This window comes from Microtus pennsylvanicus, chromosome 12, assembly GCF_037038515.1.
Source record: "Microtus pennsylvanicus isolate mMicPen1 chromosome 12, mMicPen1.hap1, whole genome shotgun sequence".
Classification (NCBI taxonomy): Eukaryota; Metazoa; Chordata; class Mammalia; order Rodentia; family Cricetidae; genus Microtus; species Microtus pennsylvanicus.
Genome location: NC_134590.1, coordinates 20,088,494 through 20,109,705, shown reverse-complemented (window position 1 = coordinate 20,109,705; position 21,212 = coordinate 20,088,494). Strand labels below are relative to the sequence as shown.

The 21,212-nt window shown below is 33.6% G+C and overlaps 1 protein-coding gene across 10 annotated transcripts in view; it reads right to left on the bottom strand.

Annotated features, from left to right (window-relative positions):
* Positions 1–19,179: 19,179 nt before the first annotated feature.
* Epha5 (EPH receptor A5) overlaps positions 19,180–21,212 on the bottom strand; it is a 278,396-nt gene continuing 276,363 nt past the window's right edge. For all 10 annotated transcript variants that reach the window (XM_075942754.1, XM_075942756.1, XM_075942755.1 and 7 more), the window contains one exon: positions 19,180–19,457. In XM_075942754.1, coding sequence (XP_075798869.1) covers positions 19,352–19,457 — 106 coding nt within the window. In that variant the 3' untranslated portion in view covers positions 19,180–19,351. The remainder of the gene's footprint in view (positions 19,458–21,212) is intronic.

Genomic DNA, 21,212 nt, shown 5'->3' with positions numbered 1-21,212 from the left:
TTTGGTCTCTTCACTGTATCTCACTCAAGTTTAATTTCTCAGACTTGTATTTTATTTCACTTTGTCATAAAACATCTCAGTTTCTCCTCGCCTTCACTGCTAGACTTGAATACTTTAGTTTGAAAACATAGTTACATAAAATCATACAAAATCTATTCATTATAGAAACATTTCCACTTTTGATTCATATTATAGTGCTTATTTTCTCATTACTTTGCTGTTTGTGGAAATATATGGAAAGATTTAGAAAAAAACCATCCATATTTATTTTCAGTTTTTGGTCTTGGAATATTATGACAACATAAGTAGAATACTTAATTACTATCTGAGATTGGATGAGTTTGACTCTGCTGGAATGGAGTTATTTCTCCTTCTAAATCCTGCTTGACTGGGAAGCTTACATAGTGCTTGACACTGCTTCGTAATTCTATAGAAACACATTTTGAAATAAGGAATATTCAGAATAGGAGATAAATACTTGACTAAATTATCTGCCCTTTAAAACAAAAATCCAAGTCAAACAACGTGGTGGTTTGTGACTATAATCTCGTCATTTGAGAGATGAGGATAAGGAAAAATTAGGAATACAAGTGAAAACTATTTATAATGTAAGGCTTGCAAGATTGGAGCTGGTCTCAAGACATCCAGTCTCAGATAGCAATTAAGTATTCTACTGATTTTACTATAAAATTCAACGGATGTATATTTAGTTTATATTTATTAATCAGTTTTTACAATTACCACACAACATGGTAAAAAGTAATGTAAAGGGAGGTAGCTTGCATAACAAAAATTTTTCCGGAGCAAAGACTAACTTTCTCATGAAATATTGCTCATGTTTTAATACTTACCACATTAAACTATGAGCATTTCTCAATGGCTAAAGTAAAGAACAGTGAGGTGCTTTTTTGATGAAAATAACTCTACTACTGTGAATCCAGTGACTTGTGTTTGAACCAAGCAGAGAATGATACTTCTTAAATTGTCCTCTGACCTCCGTGCACACACACACAAAGAATTGATTTTTTTCTGAAAACAAAAAAGTAAATAAATGAACATTTAAGAAGTTATATGCACAAAGTGAACTATTCATAAATATTTGTTTTCTAGGCATCTATGTTTCAGTATCGAGCTACTGAAATTTGAACAAGGCTTTCTGCTCTTCATACATACTTAACTTTACCATTTATATGAATATATAGTAGTTTTAAATACAAACAGAACTCAGTAAAAATTATTTGATGCCTTAAATTAGTATTACCTGTTAATAATTAGCTGTTATATTATAGAATTCTCACACTAAATGATAGTTGAGGACAATACAGGGAGGGTAACAAGATCAACAGAAAGCTCATTAGAGCAGTAAGTTTCCCTCAGGGAAAGAAAAATTAGATTACAAACAGCTAATGCTACAGAGAAAGGAAAGATGAAGAAACTGTATGAATACTAAATTTTCCTTTGCAAACCTAGGTTTATAAACAATAAACTATCAAACAGTGTTTCTTAATTTAAATATTCATCAATTACCAAAATGCTAGATTTTGTTGAATTTGAGTCAGAATACTGGAATATTACATGGATGTCATCATTTGAATAGAGAGATCAATGTCAAAATCCTCTAAGAAATTTGTAAATTCCTTCCTTTTTCCTCTTAAATTTCTGGCAATGTTTTATCCAGTAGGATTGTGTATTTTGCTTTTTAACAGACAGGAACATCTTGGACATCACAGATCAGTTCTTACTCAATGCTACCTGTGAATGTGAGCTATTAGGCAAAATTTAAAGCATCAATATCTCTTTTTTCTTTTTTTGTTTTATTTGTTTTCTTTCTTGTTTTAAAGCACCAATCTCTATTATGAAACAGTTTTTAGCTTTCTGTCAACTACCAGTTCAGCAGTTATCAAAAGAAGCAGGGAGATGTTGGTGATAATTATTTAGTACAAAGCTCTTTAAGAGCATCATCGTATTCAATTTTACGCAGTCTTATGAATGACTCACAAATATTTCATCATCATTATGGTGATAACTTGTAGGAAATCACATAATTTCCCCTAAGCAAGAACTTTGTTTCTTCAGAAGCAGTTATTTTCAATGAATAAAAGAAATGTCCTAAGACGATTGCTGTTTTTCAGTTATATTTATTTAACACTGTATGTGTCCTACGGACTCTGTACATGAACAAAACTTCTGTGTCCTTTAACTGTCTTTAAGTTATTCATTCATGAGTTAATAGTGTTTCAAGGAGAAATCTGTAAATCATATCATTGGATGGCTACAAATTGAATGTGGTCTCTGTCAATATCAGTGCTGATACTATCAATGAACTTGGCAGAAAAAAAAAGAATTGGTGAGCATCAAGGAAAGGAGAGAAAATGGAAAACTATTTTTCCATTACAGAAAGCTTAAAAAAGTTGTTTACATAAGGATGTGGAGTATAAAGTGGTATTATGAAAGGCTTTAGGGGATTAAGGGATAGTCACTCTACTATGGACAATATTCATGCATTTATATCCTGATGAGAAGGGGGAACTGGAAAGACAGTTTTGATGAAGTTGTGACAACAGGAATTTATTTCTGTGATAGAAGGAAAGATCTTTAATAGAGAAGTCAAATATTAGGGAGAAATGCTTCAAACAGACAGTGAGATGGTAAAGCAATTTGCCTGGAACATATTTGAAACTGATGTTAGAAAATACAAAACAAATCCATTTAAAAAGGTTATTATTTATTTATTAATTAATTAACTTATTAATTTATTTATCTCCCTCTCTTGTGTGTGTGTATGTATCTGTACATATATTTGCTTGAGCAAGCATGTGCACTTGTATGTAGTGGTATCCTTGGAAATCAGATTAGGACAACTAAGCCCTTTAATCTAGAAACACTATTATTTTTGACTCACCAGACCTGAGTGTTGTGATCCAAACACAGATCTGTTTCAAGAGCAGTAAATGCTCTCAAAGTCTGAGCCTTTGCTCAAGCCTCCAAAAAGGTGTCATGTGAGGCTGTCTTTCATTGCATTGTGGAGATAATTCTGTTCTGTTCAGCTAAGGATGTGTTGGCAGATCAAGAGTAGAGGAATAGTTTTCAACAGTGAAGAAAGAAACCTAAAACAAATTAAATGACTTACTCTGGAGCTCCCGGAAATAAAAACGTGAAAAGGTTGAATTGTAACCCACGTTTCTTTCCAAGTCTTGCTACAGACAGAAGCTGTCTGGAGTAATAAACCCTTTCTAAAACTCACCTGACTGAGGGTTGGTGGCACTTTTGAAATTTATGTACACAGAACGGTTATTTTCAAATGATTTGAAGTATGCTCTTAGGTCTAGTTGACACAGATGTACAATCACCAGTTAGGGTATTAAAACCATTAGTGGATAAGAGACGGCAGGGAGATTTCCAGATAACGAGAAGAAGAAAGGGAATCTAGACAGCACACTATGCAGGCGTGTGTTTCAAAGGCAGTGGGAAGAAGCTGGAACAAACAAGGAAGATATTTGCTTTCAGACCCTATTGATGTGAAATAACCTGTGATGTGCTGCAAGGTGAGAATGGTTTGGAGGTCTGTCCCGGTTCATTTCGTTAATTTGGCACAAGATACAGTTACCTATGAAGAGGGAACTTATTTAGATAATACCTCTGGGAGGTGAGGCTGGCCTGAAGGCAAGTCTGTTGAAATTTTTTTCTTTTTACTTTTATTCTTGTTTTCTTTCTTCTTCCTGTCTTTCTTTCTTTCTTTTATTTTCTTTTCTTTTTTTTTTTTTGAATAATGAGTCATGTGGGATTTCTTAGCCTTCTGAGATGTTGTCATCCTAGGGAGGTGAATTTGGGAGCTATGAAACAGTCAATTGAATATGAGCCCGAGGTGCAAGCCAGTAAGTATTATTCTTCTGTGGCTTCTGCTTCAGTTCCTGTTTTCACATTCCTGCTTTGGAAGCCGTCAACATGGTCAGTGGACTAGAACTTGCGGCCAGTTTTTAAACCAAATAAACATTTTTTTTCCCCAAGTTGGTTGGGTCCTATTATTCTTTCTTCTTTTATTCTTGTATTTCTTAATTTATTATTTTGAGACAGGGTTTTTCTGTGTAACAGTACTGGTTGTTCTGGAACTTACTTTGTGTAGACCAGGCTGACCGCGAACTGACAGAGATTCACCTGCCTCTGCCTACTAAGTGCTGAGATTAAAGGAAAGTCATGACCGTGCTTTGGATGATGGAGATAGAGAGACAGAGACGGGGGGGGGGGTGCATCTGAAAGAGTAGTAGCTATAAGAACTATTAGCTACCTGCTATGGGTCACTTATAGGCCAATTCCCAACTGCTATTTTACCTTTCAGATGTCCAGTCCTTTCCATTTCATCAGTGTTTCCTTGAAATAATACATCTGTGCTACTTACTCAGCTTTTCACTTTTGCTTTATTTTGTTTTGTTGCTTAGGTTTATCTTGGGGACATATTATCTGTCGGAAGAACAGGCTTCATCCTGACCTCAAATTCAGTAGTGTTCTACCTCTGCCTTTCTAGCCAGAAGATCACAGCGTGAGATTATAGATACAACCTAACTGCCATGGCAGTTGTTTCTGAGAAAGAGAAAAAAAAAATAGAAGAAAAGAAAAAAAAAAAAGAAAGAAAAGGCTCTTTGCTTTTTTGAAGATTTTGACTCTATGCTGTTTATTTTCCTACCTGTATTATCAGCTTCATTTTAGTGGTGTGATCAGTACCTAGATGCCTAATTTCTTGACTTTCCATTAGTGAAATTTTACCTTTCAAAATCACTAACTCACACACCTTGCCCACTTAGCATAAGATTTCTGTAATGAAGTTTGATGGGCTGATGGTGACTGAAAAGGAAATTAATTTCACTGCTTAACAACTAGTTTGGAATAAAGTCTGGGAATGAAGAGATGACCACATTATTTAGATAAAATGTCATGTCCCCAGTGTTGATCTCTGGTCACATCCACTGGTGTTGGCAATAAGAACCATTGTCATAGAATCTAGTGTTGGAGCAGGTCTCTTCATCTTTGTCTTTTTCAGTGGAACATTGCTAGTTGTTAAAACAGATGTGACTGGAAATGGGAAGAGGAAATAAGACCCCTCTATTGATTTTGTGATGCAAATATTCACACAGGGGAATTCCAAGTGATAGCGTGATACAGTACAGAACTGACCCACTGAACGTATTCCAGGGAGATAAAATTTAGCACTTTGTTTTGCTAGGAATTCTGTCATACAGAGGCAGAGAATTTAAGGATCTTCCAAAAGATAGATGATGATAATAATAACAATAATCATCATTATTGTCATCATCATCAGGCATCTACCTTCTCTGACATGTTTGCAAGCAAAGGCGTTTTGGATTTTGAATTTATGGACTGAACTGTTGAAATGTTCGCATATACTATGATGTCTTAAATATAAAACATGAGTGCAAAATTCACTTATATTTGGAACACATTCTATTTATACAGACTGAAGATAATTTAATAAAATATTCTTGGTAACCTAAATTTTGACATGAACTAATAGACAGGCAAATACGAATGTTTATACTTAAGCTGTTATGTCTTCAAGCAAAATGTTTGTGGCTTTGGAACAATCTGATATTTTATTTTATTTATTTATTTTGGTTTTTTAAAATTTATTTATTTATTTATTTATTTATTAAAGATTTCTGTCTCTTCCCTGCCACCGCCTCTTATTTCCCTCCCCCTCCCTCAATCAAGTCCCCCTCCCTCATCAGCCCAAAGAGCAATCAGGGTTCCCTGCCCTGTGGGGAGTCCAAGGACCACCCACCTCCATCCAGGTCTAGTAAGGTGAGCATCCAAACTGCCTAGGCTCCCACAAAGCCAGTACGTGCAGTAGGATCAAAATTTTATGTTCTGAGTAGTGATGTTCAACCTCATAAATTCTAAATGCAAGTTATCTTTGTGCAAAGTGTAATTTATTTAATGATAAATTCAAGAAAGTTATTTATTTATGTTGGCTCCATTTTAAAATAAATTGGAAACGCTTAAAAGATTTTTGTCACCACATGATCTCCTGAACCCCGAGTTTATCAAAAATACATGCCAGTTATCAAATACTTCCACTAGACTTTTGGGGGAAGCAACTGTTTAGATACATGTGATCCCTGCTATGACTCCACAACACTCTAATGTTTGGCCTCTTTTCTTCTCCCACTCATGTCCTGCCTAAGGACATAAATAGCTCCAAACTGTGACTTTGACTCCAGTCCTGCTCTGAGAAACATCTAGAAAACTATGAAACTAAAGCCAGAGGGAAGATGAGATTAGGAAACCAGGTATAGGTAACTGTAGGGTAAAGCACTAAGGAAAGCCAATCAACTTTCTGATTAGCGACTCCTGACACAATATAAACAATTGTTGTTGCCCTTGGTTGACTTGGAGGTTGAGGGTAAGACCCTGTGTCTGAATGAATCACATACTTAGGACATATGATGGAGATAATAAAAGCTGCATCTAACATGAAAGCTTTCTTCATCTGATCAAATTGTCAGTGCCAGAAAATATTTGGAAAGCTGCTAAGATAGGAAAGGGATTAGTAGATGACTCAGCAGCAACACCTGTGAAACACAACAATGACCAGCATGGAAAGATATTCATAAGTTACAAATAAGTGATTTGCACATGTTTGTGCTAACCAACAGCTATCTTATTGGACTTAAGGTCCACACAATAGGTGATCATGTATGGTACTAAGAATTTAGCCAACATTCCAAGACGAGTAATGCCATGGATTTAGAAGATAATATATTACCTACACTTTGTTAGACTTGAAAAAATTCTAACTACATTCTAAGTCTTTTCTTTATGCACACAAACACATGTAGCTATCACCCCTCATCAAGGAAGTTCCACCTTACAACAAATTAAATTTTCCAGAAAACCTTCAACTGGACCAATTTAAAGATTAACAGGTTCTTGAAAGCCCAGCCTCAATGTATACATCCCACATCAAAGTTCCTCCATCTGTAAGGCTAAGGGAAGATTGCAGTAGAAGGGGCAGGGAGATTATAAGAACCAGATTATAATACTGTCTGCTGTGAAACTGTGTCTCATAGAAATGGCTCCATAAAAAAGACATAACAATGGCAATATCAATATACATGCTAATACAGAAAGTGGAGGGAATCTCCTGGTGTCCCACTCATAGACAAAGAAGAACAGGAAATTAATGATTTCTCAGAGAGAGAGAGAGAGAGAGAGAGAGAGAGAGAGAGAGAGAGAGATTTAGACTCCCTTAGTTATGAACTTTCTAACTGTTTATCCAAAATGCTTGGAGGAAAGCATAGAAGGAGTTGTAGGGAGAAGACTTTTGAGTAAATGGAGGGAAGATAGAGAAGGAGGAAAGTGATCTTTTTAATATTTTAATTATAATATATAAAATTATCTTAAAGGAAAGAAATGGAAATCTCATCATATGTGGTAATACCTATGCTGTAATATCTTACTACTAATATTCATAATATTCACATCTGAGCTCATTTAGGATACAGTACAAAAGAAGTGTAAAATTACATGTGATTCATTCTGGTACTAAATTAATGAACTACTAGTATTATGTGTTACTGAAGAGGAAAGGGGATTGATGTAATCAATTCTGAGTATTCCAATTTATGAGTCATAGTATAGGAATGCATTTCTAGTTTGGGTCACAGCTATCATATTCAGTGGCCCTACATTTATTTCAGCAAGTGATAACACCATCTCCTACGCTACAAACTTCTATTGTGCAGATATGACCCGTTCAACTTGCATTACTTAAGTGTATTCTCATGCTTCCTTAATAAGCAAGAATTGGCCATCTCCATCACAAATTATATATCTTTCTTGGTTGTTGTTAGCTAACAATGGACTGTCACTGTATTGAGTTGACAAGTCCACTTGGACATATTCTTTTTAGTAAAAGGTCTCCTTAAGCAACATTAAACATAGAATCTAGTCTCCGGTTAAAACTCCTACATGTTAATTCAATGCCCTGGAAAGAAAAAAAAATTGGGAAGATGAAAGGCAACAACATCTCCAGCAGTGACACACAGATAAGATCTATGGGAATAGACACAGGGATGCAATTTTTCCATTTTACACGAATGCGAGCCACAAATGATCTCATGCAGAAAAAGACACTCAACAGCCAGGTGTGGACAATGAATTACATAGTAAATCTCAGAGTTTTTTTTCTCAATGCAGGAGCAATGAGCATATGTACAAAATAGTGATATTAGTAAAGATAAGACCTATGTAGTTTTCAAAAACATTTATCCCCAACGATGTTGAACGAGCTTTTGCATTGCATGTAGTGATCACTAGATATCAAAATTAATATTTGATTATAAATCAATGATACACAATGACTTCTGCCTTTTTTACATCTTGGCTGCCTATCAGCCTTTCTATGCTTGTTGTAATGTCTCTGCCAGCATCTCGGAAGTTTAAAGAATATGTGATTTACTGACATAGAATGACAAATAACAGAAACACAACAATTCATTTTGGCATGGGTGCCATGGGGCTTTACAAACTCAACTGATTCTTTAGTGTCTACACATCATATTGAAGTAGCCTACAAAAACTAAATTTAGATGTTAAACTAAAGGCTCATTTCAAGTGTTCTATAGGCACTGGTACTATGAATATTTGCACTGCTGTTTTACCAAGAATGATGTTGCAGACAGTCTATGTAGTAAGTTACTCTGTTCTACTTATAGTTAGAATGGTTAGGTCCAGACTTCAATGGTTGAAGATAAGATTTATTATCAGGCTCATTTACTATCATGCACTAAATTTTTTCTGCCCCCCAAGTTTACATGCTGAAACCCAGTCCTCAGTATGTGGATATACGAAGATGAGGTATTTAAAAATGTAAAGTTGAAATAAAGTTATTAGAATGATCCCTAATCGAGGATGACTCTATACTATAAAAGATCGGAGCACAACACACAAAGAGAATACTATGTGGTGGCCAGATAAGAAAGATGATCTATAAGCTAAGGACAGAGATTTTAAAATAAGAGAAATTTCTAGACTTCTACAGGTATTTAGCCTTCCAAATTGTGAGAACAAAAGGCTAATACTTATGCCAATTTCTTGTGATATGTAGGGTAACAGTCCTAAGAAATGAATAAAATGACTTGCTGGTAAATCCTGTTATCTTCCTTCTTTTTCTTTTTTCTTTTCTTTTTTTTGTGATTTGTGCACTGCTGTAATAAATGGACTAGTTTGCAACGGGAAGAAAATGCTTCATTTACTGAATCTATAATTTGACTATTGAACCAAAGGACAAATTAATTACTATATTGAAAGGAATAATTGGCTCGAACTATTATGAGGAACTAGAATTGTTATTATATAATGGAGACAAAGAAACTGTATCTGGAACTTTGGAGATCATTGGGAACATTTTTTTCCCCAGGATTCTGTGCTTTCTGAATAGCCTATTATACCAACCAGAGTCGGAAAAGACAAGACAATCAAGATATCAGATCAATCAAGGATAGCAGCATGCTGCCAATCAAACAAAGAAACTAGGTTGGCTACAAGGTGAACTGATCTCCAGGGGTTACCAGAGAGGCGAGAGAAGGATGATGGAGATGAACATCACTTACAGCATCATGCATAAATATATCAGCCTGCTTCCTGTGCTATGAATCGGGCTCCCAACACTGTCATCTCTTCTGCAGCAATACTAGAACATGTCTGGTGGCTCTCTGAAATTTCATTTTGCAAATAATAGAAATAAAACATATTTTAAAGGAGTTTTATGATAGTAGGTACTGAGCATTAATACCCAAGAATCATGCAGGTATACATACTCTAAGATTTAATAGGTCACAAGCCAGTATACAGCTCCCTGTATTTGAAGTGTGAGATTTGTATACATCTGAGTAATAATACAAGAAGCAAACACAACAAGCATTTGTTCTAAGTCACATTTCTATAGCCTTACTAATGCTGTAAGTAAAATGGTGAATAATAAAAGCAGATACCTTGATTTGTTTGTGTATCTTTACTTTCTATTTTAAGACCATTGAAGAAACCAAAGGATACAGAATCTTGTTCAACTATAAAAATGAACATTTTGATTAAGATACCCGAAGCTTTCTTTCATTCATTTTGACATATATACTGATAGATAAATGCAATCACTCCATCTCCAGAGCTGCATATTTTTGAGATAGTTACAGTATTTATTGCAGAACCCTCATAGACATGGGACCCTTGAGTTTTACACTATTACCATACTATATTTCCCTCATTTCACCTTTCTTCTCTTAGTGTTAACTCGCAGAGAGATCTCACAGACTGTAGTCTTTTCATCAGGCAATGATTTCAGAAAATGCTAATTAAGATGCAAGTGGGGAAGATGAGTACTGTCTACAGTACTTCTTCCTTTACACACTTCAATCAATCAGCGCATGTCAATCATCCAACATCGCTTTAGTAAGAATCCTTAGTAATTACATTAATTGATTAGTCATGAATGAATCCCCAAGTCTTTGGTAATACTTATAGAAATTGAAAGAAATTATCTGAACAGAAAAATCTTAACTTCTAAAAACTAGAGGTCCTAATTTCCTTATTTGATCTTAAACAATTCTTTTCACTTATAAAAAGTCTTAAAAACCCATGTATTTGATGGTTATTTTTCTGCTTATTTGTTTCAAGAGAATATTGAAAATACCTGTTTACAATGTGGATGAATAAATTCAAAACAAATGCATATTTGAGATGAAACGACCTGACTGGTGTTTGTAGAGTTATAAACTTCTATGCTCAGAGGTGTTTTTGAAGATTTAGATTGATGCCTATAGCTTTTAGAGTCAAAACTTTGTCAGTAAAATTTGTGCTGTTTTTCTGATATGTAGATTTCAGCAATTCTATGCTAGTTGCTGGTGCTTGTTTGTGTGGGCATCAATGCTTCACATTTAAATAGGCACTGGAACCCAATGAGCTTTTTACTATACCAATGACAACAATATACTTTCACACCTGGATACTGGTGGATAAGGGTTTTCCAGAAGGTGACCCATGCTTTGAATATGTATTGAACATGTTGGCAACTTTCTTCAATAACCAGGAGTTATCTTCCAGAATCAAGAGGTGATAATAGGAACATTTCTTTTCACTATCATCCTAAGTGACATAAGAAGATTTTGCTTTGGGGGACTGCAAACTTGTGCTTTGTTGGTCTACACGTTTGGGCTGAAGAGTGGAATACTTATTCTGAAAGACACAACAAACCTACTAAACTGGAATCTAAGTAGGTCTTCTGATGTTCTTAAGTGAATTGACTTGAAAAGTACTGGTAATGCTAAAAGAGGTGATTGGTCGAACTACCAGAAGGAAATTGGATTACTTCTTCACAACGGAAGTAAAAAGATTATATCTGAAATGTATATCCTGTAACACATATCTCAGTGTTAACATATCCTGTAATTAAAGGCAATAGGAAATTTGAGCAAACTAATCTAGGCAGTGTGAAAACTGATATAGACATTTTTAAATTTTTGTGCATGCTCCCCACTATAAATAAATGTTAAAAGATGCTTAAATTTGTCATTGGAAGAGCAATTGAAGGGCTAACATAAACTTGTGTCTTATTCCCTGCTGTAAATTGATAGAGAGTTTTCTCTTTCTTTCCACAAACACTTGGAATGTCTGTGCTTTGGCAAGAGCTATAGTTATATAACAAGGAAACAGTATCCTAAAATCACAATTACCCAATTTCTGCTGTTATGTAATGATATTTCAAAGGAAAGGACAAACATACATAAGAGATTATGCAAATAAATGAATACATGTATACAAGATGTTTTTAAAAGAAATTCAACAAATAAAATTATGTGACAGACTGATATTCGGATATGATTAGGGCATAGCCAGAATCAGAAGAACTTTAATTAGATAAGGTAAAAAAAAAATGTTCGGGGCGTGTGGAGGGCCTTAATTATAGGCATTAATTCTAAAGTAGATAAAACCTAAGATTCACTGAGGGCAAGATGAAAAGATACAGAACTAGACTCAACTTGAAATATTTGCATCAAGTAATATGATTCACATTTATTTTCTTTTGTTGAAACAACTTCTCATACGTATAATACTTAATACTATAAACCTTTCCTTCAGTTACTATATTGAGAGTCAACTTTTAGAAACTCACCAGGGATTTGGTGTGCACTCCATAATAATAATAATAATAATGACAATGGATATGATGCTTTAAAAATTGGGTTTATTTCAAGATTGTATGCTATCTTTAAATAATGTTTGTTCTTTCAAAACCGCAAAACTTTAAATTGACTATATTCTATGAGATATCTGTGCATCATCCCTGTTGTGTCTTGAAATGCAAAAGACCTGCATAACTTCAAGCCAGAGAAGAGAAAATGCTAGCACCAAGAAGGAAAATTGGGCAAAAATTCTCATTCAGAACTAAGAAAAAATTTTACTACTGGTAGCTGTTTGGAGAGAAGAAATATGTTTTCTTCAATGGGGTGACACTGGTTATATTAACCACACTACCCATGGCTACTTTTGCTCACAAGAGTTGGGTAAAATAAAATGAATTCCAAGGTTTTATGTTTCTGTTTCTGTGGAGAGGATTTTTCTTTTTTCTGTGTTTTCTTTGTCTATTTATCTATCTACCTATCCATCTATCTACTATCTATTTATTTACTTATTTTTGTGTGTATTGTCTTAAGAGTGAGCAAAATATAAGGTTGGAGGGTATGAGAGGGTAGGACTCTTGGAGGAGTTGAGGGAGGGGAAAGATTGAGAGCAAAATATATTGTACATATTTAAATGATAAATTGAAACCAAAAAAAGACAAAGAAATCCATAGCTGGGTGGTGGTCATATATGATGTTAATCTCAGCACTCTGGATGCAGAGACAAGAGTCCAGGAAACCCAAGACAATGCATAGAAATACTCTCTTGAAACAACCAAAAATAAAAAAATAAATAAATAAATTAAAAAAAATACAAAAAATTAAAAAGTATATTCATCAATTCATCACAACATTTAAAATAGAATTTTGCTTTTATTTTATGTGTATGAATGATTTACATGTGTGTATATATGTGCATTCTGTGTTCATGTGTTTGTATATGTGTGTGTGTGTGTGTGTGTGGTGTCCACAGAGTCCAGAGAAGTCCATGGAATCCCTTAGATGTCAATTAGGTTATGAGCTGCCAAACCTACATCTTCTGTATGACCATCAAATGCTAATAACTCTGATTCACCTCTTCATCTTCGATATCATTTTTAACACTATCAACTTTGAAATAAAATTGAAAAGATAATTTAAGGGCACAGAACTCAAAAAAAAGTTTCTTTTACTCTGTCTATTTCAAGTAGTTTATTATCGTAAGTAATATGGTAAAATCAAGATTTTACTTGATGTTTTATGTATAACTGATTCAGAATGACTACTAGAAATTTTCAAAAATTCAAACTACTTATTTTAGTTTGTTTTTGAATTCAAATTGTTAGTCAAATACGTGTGCACCTCCAAGTGTGATGTGGGATTCCCCTCTGTATGCTGTGAATATGTTTTATTACCATCGGTTAATAAAGAATCTACTTTGGGCTTATGGCAACACAGAATAGAGCAAGGCAGGAATTCCTAGCAGAGATAGAGGAGAAAAGAAGGCGTAGTCAAAGAGACACAATGTAGCTGCTGAAGGAGAAAGATGCCTACCAGTAGACCACAGCCTTGTGGTGTTACACAGATGAATAGAAATGGGTTAAGAAATAAGAGTTAGGCAGGAATATATCTAAGTCATTGGCCAAACAGTGTTGGAATTAATATAGATAAAGTGTGATTATTTTGGGTCTGGGCAGCCAGGAACGAACAAGCAAAGCAGCCTTTGTCTACACAAATTCTAAAGAACATTAGATATAATAAAAATAGAAATATAATAATAAAAACAATAACTATTTATGACAATTACTTGAAGTTGTAGGAAATTACAAAACTGTGTCATTGTTTTGAATTAGTTGAAGAAATGATGACCTTTATCACAAAAGTGTCTGAACTGAGTTCTTAGGCCTGGGCGAAGAATCCCAATGTTGAAACGTCACCACAGAATGAATACGCTTGCATGTGATCAGAAAGACCCCGAAATCTGCACTAAAGTTAACACTTTGACTGGTGGAAATATAAACTTTATTATTTCCACACTGAGTCCCAGCTCTGCCATTAGTTAAGAAAGTCAACAATGTGAATCTCAAAGGTAAGCATGAGAATTTCCACTTCCGAATGTCCTCTTCATTAAACTCTGAATACCACATTACTCCAATTTTGTCAATATAAGTAGTAGATTGAGAAAATTGTTTTTTAAATAGTATCTTTATGCATGTAGCACATTAACAAGGTAATCTCTGAGTAACATAAGAAAATAAATATTGAAATAGTATATAAAACCCTAATAATAGGGAATTTTATACATCAGCATACCTTATGATTATTCTATAAACATAGTATGTCATTTTTATGTTGAAAATACACTAAATACAAACATGCTTCATTCCACAGAATAGAGTTATCACTTGCCATTTTTAAAGATCACTGTGATATAATACTTAGAACCCTGCTTCTTAATCCCTTCTTGTAGCAAGGTTCACTTCTTGCAGTATGATAGCAGAGATTCCTATCAATAAGATGGACTCATATTGATGTCAGTTACAAAAATATCCCCTTTGTACATGGTACTAATAGAATATAATTTTCCATTTTTATTTTTATGTCTGTTATGGTTTCTGACATTGTTTCATTTTATTGCCTTTTTCACATGCATGTTGTATTTTGTCATGGTGAGTGTAGAAAATCTTCTACAATTTTATTTATTGAAAAATATATGTAAGATCATCTTTATGTTTATAACTTAGAAAAGTGAACATTTTTATCAGAATAAAAATCCAATGCAAAAGGCTATAAATTTAAATGTTAGGAGAGATCAAGTAGGACAACCAGAATTTACTATATTCAAAGGACTTTTATTTTCTGAAAAAATATAAAATTTAATATAGTACACTACAAAAACATGTATACAAACTGAAAGCTCACAGAGATGCGGATGGGAACTAAGACCAAAACACTCATCCTTCCTTGAATATACTTTGAATCAGGGACATCAGATAACCTGACGCCTACTGAAGAGTCAGATAGGCCTCACAAACGTCTCTGATTTGCCTGAAACTAAGTGATTTTGATAAACATATTAACAAAGGACAGAGTCTGACTTTAGTCTCAGACTATTACAAATGCATTATATATTTATATATCTTCTTTAAATAATTAATTGCAAAACTACAGTAGTCTAAATATTCACATATAGTTGACCACTCAAACCAGTGAAACTAGCACCCAACTTGAAAAGATGGGACATATTTTTGCCAACTTTACTTTTTTCAATAACATTGAGAAAAGGAACTTGAGTCATTTTTATAAACACACTTTTAAAAAAAGAAATAGCAGCTTTTTCTAAGTGACAATTACATGGTCATTCTGAATAAGAACATTCAACTATTGATGTGTAAAAGACTTATAAATTAACAAGAAATGAGAAGAAAATTCTTATCTATTTCTTTCTTGATACATTACTATATAATTAACAGCATAATAGAGCAAAAATATTCAATGTAACCAGCTGTGCTATAGCATTGAGATAAAATGATGACTTATTCGAGCTATCAAATTTCAAATAAAGCTACCATTATGATTCTGTTCATTTGTTCATTATTATCTCCATCGTCATCATATTGTTCTTACTTCTTATTTACACTGAGGTTAAACATCTGGCAAAACTTAAACAAAGATTGTTTATTATCACATTTAGTTTTTCCTCCTAATTTTTAGCAAGAACAAAATGAGACAGAGATATTTTCTACTATGCAACATTGTGTACCTACTAAGACTCTAACACCTGACACTCTTTGCCATCTAATGTACCATACAGCCAAAACACTTTCCAAAGGCGAATGTTTCTCATTGTGCTTCTGAAAACTCACTTCAATAGACATACAAATATCTTTCACTTCCACATAGAATTCAAATAGCACACATGCAAATGTGTAAGTGCTCAACCGATTTTAACAGCTCCACTTTAACATGAGATGTGAAAGTTGTATCACATTTTACTACAAAGAGGTTAGAATTGTTTTATAAACAGAGTTAAGGGTGTTTTGCATTATTTTTGAAAACTTCCAAAATGAATAATTCTACACACACTTAAGTTTTAATAAAATATTTCTGTGTAAATTGTACAATGATAACATTACTTTAGAATGCTGAGTTGATTAATAAAATACAGGAATTAAAAACCATGCATATTACAGTTTTCAAATGCTGAAAATTAGTATCTTTACATTTTACATATCATTATTACATTTCAGGGAGATCATTTATTTTTGTCAGACCCATACTAGTGAATGGCATGATTAGATATAAATTATGATTGATAAACATAGTAACTGAATGACTTCAAATAAAACCAGTCAGTTCAGAGCAATTCCATGTCATACCTTCTTACAACACAATTACATATCATTTTACAAATCAGTTGCGTGTATGAGGATTATGGAATCTATTCTTTAGATTTGGGAGTCGGTGGGTAAGAAAATGAATCCACAGGAAAAGAATTCGCACCACTGGAATTTGCCAAGTCTGATGCTGAGTGACAGACTCACTACATTTTACGAGAGCAGGCTCCTCTCCCTCATCCACTTCTCACATTTATAGATGAAATTGACACTTTCCAATTGGTGACATGTCCAATGGTGAACAAATATTTTAGAAAGGCATTCTTTCCTCTCTGGGGGGCAGAGCACGTATAACTTAAAAGTCTATCTGTTCTAAAATCATATTGACATTTTTTTAGAAACTCTCAACCAAATTTTAGATGTGGATGAAAGCTGTGTGACCATACAACATTCCTCTGAATTACTTTTCCAATGTAACACTTGAATTGTAAAGAAAAAAAAGTAAATTTGATTAAAAATAATTTATATTCTATTTTGAGAAAGCGAAAATCATCACTCCAACTGCTAGCCTCTTATGTATAAGTGACCTACCAATAATATCTGAGCATACAGAGTTATCAAAACAATATATTGTGTGTATTGTGTTTCTAGCCATATAGTTGTGGCTAGTGCAAGCTCTAACATGTGCATTTGTAAGCTTTTGTTGTTATAAAGTTCTCTAAATTATTTTATTACTAATATTTAAATAAATTTTCAAAAGTCAGTAGAGTATAATAAAATCTTCAATTATTTTGTTCGATAGGAATTAGTTTTAATGATCTTATGTTTTTTAATTGTATAAATGTATTTTTTTGTATTTTTTAATGATGATATCTATCTGCGACTTTTAACTAGACAGTATTACACTGCTCCTTCAATATTTTCTAAAAATTTCACTAAAGTAATAGAGATTTCTAGAATGCAGTGTGGACTTACAAATACTTTGTTGTTGTTTTGATCTTTCATTATTCACTAAAAAAGAGAAATGGATGGGGAAGAAAGAAAAAGAGGGAGGGAGGGAAGGAGGGAGGGAGGGAGAGAGAGAGAGAGAGAGAGAGAGAGAGAGAGAGAGAGAGAGAGAGAGAAAGTCTGCTTCACAATTGCTTTTCTCATTGAGTTAACACTGAAGAAAAACAAACACAAGAGCAAGGACTAAGGCTCACAAAACCCTGACACCTCTCCTGCAGATCTGGCTCCTCTTACATGCTTTTACCAAGGTAGCACTGAAAGTCCTCTTTTAAATTCTCTGCTCCTCAATTACCACATACTATTCTCCTGATTTTAGAAGTGTAACAACATAAAATATTGTTCATGTCACTATCCCACTCATTTTTTTGAACATTTCAATAAACCTTGTGAACTTTACCTCAAATGACAGCCCTTGACTGGTGTAGTCTATAAAATGGACTGAAGGAGTATTTTATACTACTTAACCGTCTTAATTTCTTAATACTTTTCATAGATTCTTTAAAGTATAATCAAGGTTATGTAATGGTGGACAGAATGTAATTAAAATGTAAACAAGGAGTTATTACTTACAAAAGAACCTCGAAACAAAAATATGAGTTAAAAAACATCCCTCCCCCCCACCCCCGCCTCCCTTTGTACTGATGAGTCACAATGGCAGTGACTACAAGGAAGAGCACAAAGGGAGACATTGAGTGCCCCCGCCTGGATCCCAACAGAAGCCAGCACATTCAGATAACAGCTTACATAAATGTGCCCTAGTGTCAAAGTTGCTGGAGAAAATGTTTTCTGGAACTACATTTAGGAAGGTTTAATTTCATAGTAGGGCATAAAACTATCGGCTAGAACTTCTTAGAGACAGTAGAATGTATTTGTAAGAACACAAAGGGATTTCACCTTAGAGGCATTAGCTGTTTAACTAAACTAAATAGTTGTTTTCAAAACGAGAGAAAAACATCGACTTGAACTGGACTTTGTTATACTGTTTCCTATTTCTCTTATTCATATTACAGCATAGAACACCCTTTCCTGTATACTTCCAAAATTAAAACACCATAAAAAGGCAAGCAGAACAATATTATATGCATATTCAAACACACATACACACACACACACACACACACACATACACAAAATCCAAGTTTAGTCAGTTCCTGGCCATATTATAAACTATACATACAGTATATACACAATCATTATCTAATGTTCTCTAGAAGAGCAACTACAAGTAAATCCTATAATACAAAAAGATAAATATACACCCTGTATTGAACTTTTCCTTGACCAAGCAAAATGTTTATAAACTATTTTCTATAACTTAACATGTAATTGCATGTGAAATTACAAACTGCTTTTAAGGAATAATCTAATCATATTGCTCTTCAATACACTATGTAGACAATTAAGACTTGAAGTAAACGTCAGTGAAATGCAGCTTTTCTTAGCCCACACATGGCTTTAAAACTTTTCCTTTCAAGTAGATCCCTGGAAGTTTTGAAAGGGGCTACCTTAACCGTCTGTAAAGGTGCCGTGTCTTGATATATTTCATGTACTAGATTCTGTGGAAGTAATGGGGGAAGGATTGAGTTACTATTTTATTATAGAATGTTTATCTCCATGTTTCCACTCTATGAAGGTTACACTTGTTCATAAAACGAAGACAATAAAAGGAAGATATGGATATTTTAGTAAAATATTGATTACAAATTCAACGGCTGAGGCAAATGCCTCCAAAGGTTTAGATATCACTCTTTTCCCTTTTTCTCCTAGAATTGTTAAAAGAAATCTCAGGGCTGTTTACAAAGTGCAGAGTTGTTCACTTGGAGAAGTGACACACAGAGGTCACACAGGCACCATCCCATTTACCAGCTGCACCTTCATCTCTTGAAGGCTGCTCATGATCTTCTTCTGGTGACCGACCAGAGTCACTCCCAAGCGCCTCAAGTCCCTGCATGAAGAAAGCACACATTGGATGTATGTATTGATTCATTTTGTAGCACACCTCAATATTTCACGCTGGCAAAGGGGCACATGTTTTGTAAGAAGTAACACAAAATAGTGACAATCTTAGACAGTCACAGTCCAGTTTTCAAAGTGTGTTCTAAAACTTAAAAAGATTATATTTGCATTAAAAATGTACACATTTATTCCTGTGGATGAAAACCCTAATTTAAATGGTACATAGTCATGAAAAATAAATGTATATATCTTACCAATCAATTCTAAATACAGTGGGTACAGTTTCATTGAACAGCATTGAAAATGTGATCCTAAAACAACATCAAACAGTATTTTTGCTAAAAGAAATGTAAAATGTAATTTAGATTTTAACACCTTATCAATTGAAAGTTGAAGTATTTTGGAGTCTGATTCATTCTGTGCAGCCATCATACATGACAGATAGCCTTACACAATAATCATTCTCACAGTGTTTTTGTAACAAAGTTTGTGTCATTTTATACTTTGGGTTCAAAGTGCCAGAGTATCCTCTTCTACCAAATCATACATCAGCTTTTATTTTCTTTTGACATTTAGAGAATTCTGAAAACTATACAAAAATAATTGCATTATACAAAAAAAATTTAAAATGTTTGTATTTCTAAATTCATTTTATAGAGCACCCAAAACAAGCATAAAAATTTTAAATGCCATTTCATAGATTTTAAAAAGAAATTATTCCTCAAAATGGTTTTTGGACAAATACAATCAATTCACATATTAGGAAAATTTTATAAACTAATTCTAATAAAAATTAACTTATAATTCATAATTCTAAGTGACCAATTGTCTAGAATTCCTTAGGAAGTCACCTTGCTAAAGACATTAATCTAATAATTTCCACTTTTTGCATTTAGTGTCTTAATTTTAATTTTCTTAGCTATCCAATAGGAGTAAAGACAAAGACAAGATCATGATAAGTAAAACAGTATTTTCAGGCAACACAAAGTCTCTGCTATAAAAAAGATTGAACACCTTGGCTTCAACCTTGTCAGCCTTGGAAAGAATCATCTACTAAGATTTTTATAATGCTTGTCCTTTTTACGGTTTCTAAAATTTTTATGAGAATTTTAGAAATGAGAAACAACCAAGATATCACTCATACCTATGACAGTAAAACGTTTCTTTTTTATTTACAATTTGGATATTAACATTAATTACAAGATTTCAGCAAACTATATAAAAATAATAATGACTGATGAGGTATGTAATAAAAACATCAGCAAAATATAGATTCAGTAAAAATGTACTCAGAAAAAAAGACATCATTGTTATCACAGTAATAGGTAATAGAGAATTAAAGTACAAATAAAAATAATTTGGCTGTATTTCTTTCAAATTAAATTGGCATTCTCAGGCTTGACATTAGCTAGGTGAGTCTAAGCCATTAAAGGCTACTCTATTTATTGTAGGTTACTTAACAGCCTTCCTGGCTTCTGTTGAACAGATACTAGAATAAAAGGGGAGACTCCTCATTGTGACAGGACAAAATTCTTTAGACAGTGATGAATTCCTAATGGAGACACTCTCCATATTGAAAACCATATCATTAAATGTAAGAATAACCAGTGATGTTTAATAATCATCCAGTTTCTTGGTACTGTAAGTGTATTTAATGGTAACACATAATTTAACAAATTTTTACCTTATGGACAAAAAAACATAGACTTGGAAAATTTAAAACATTCATCTGTAGAGCACATCA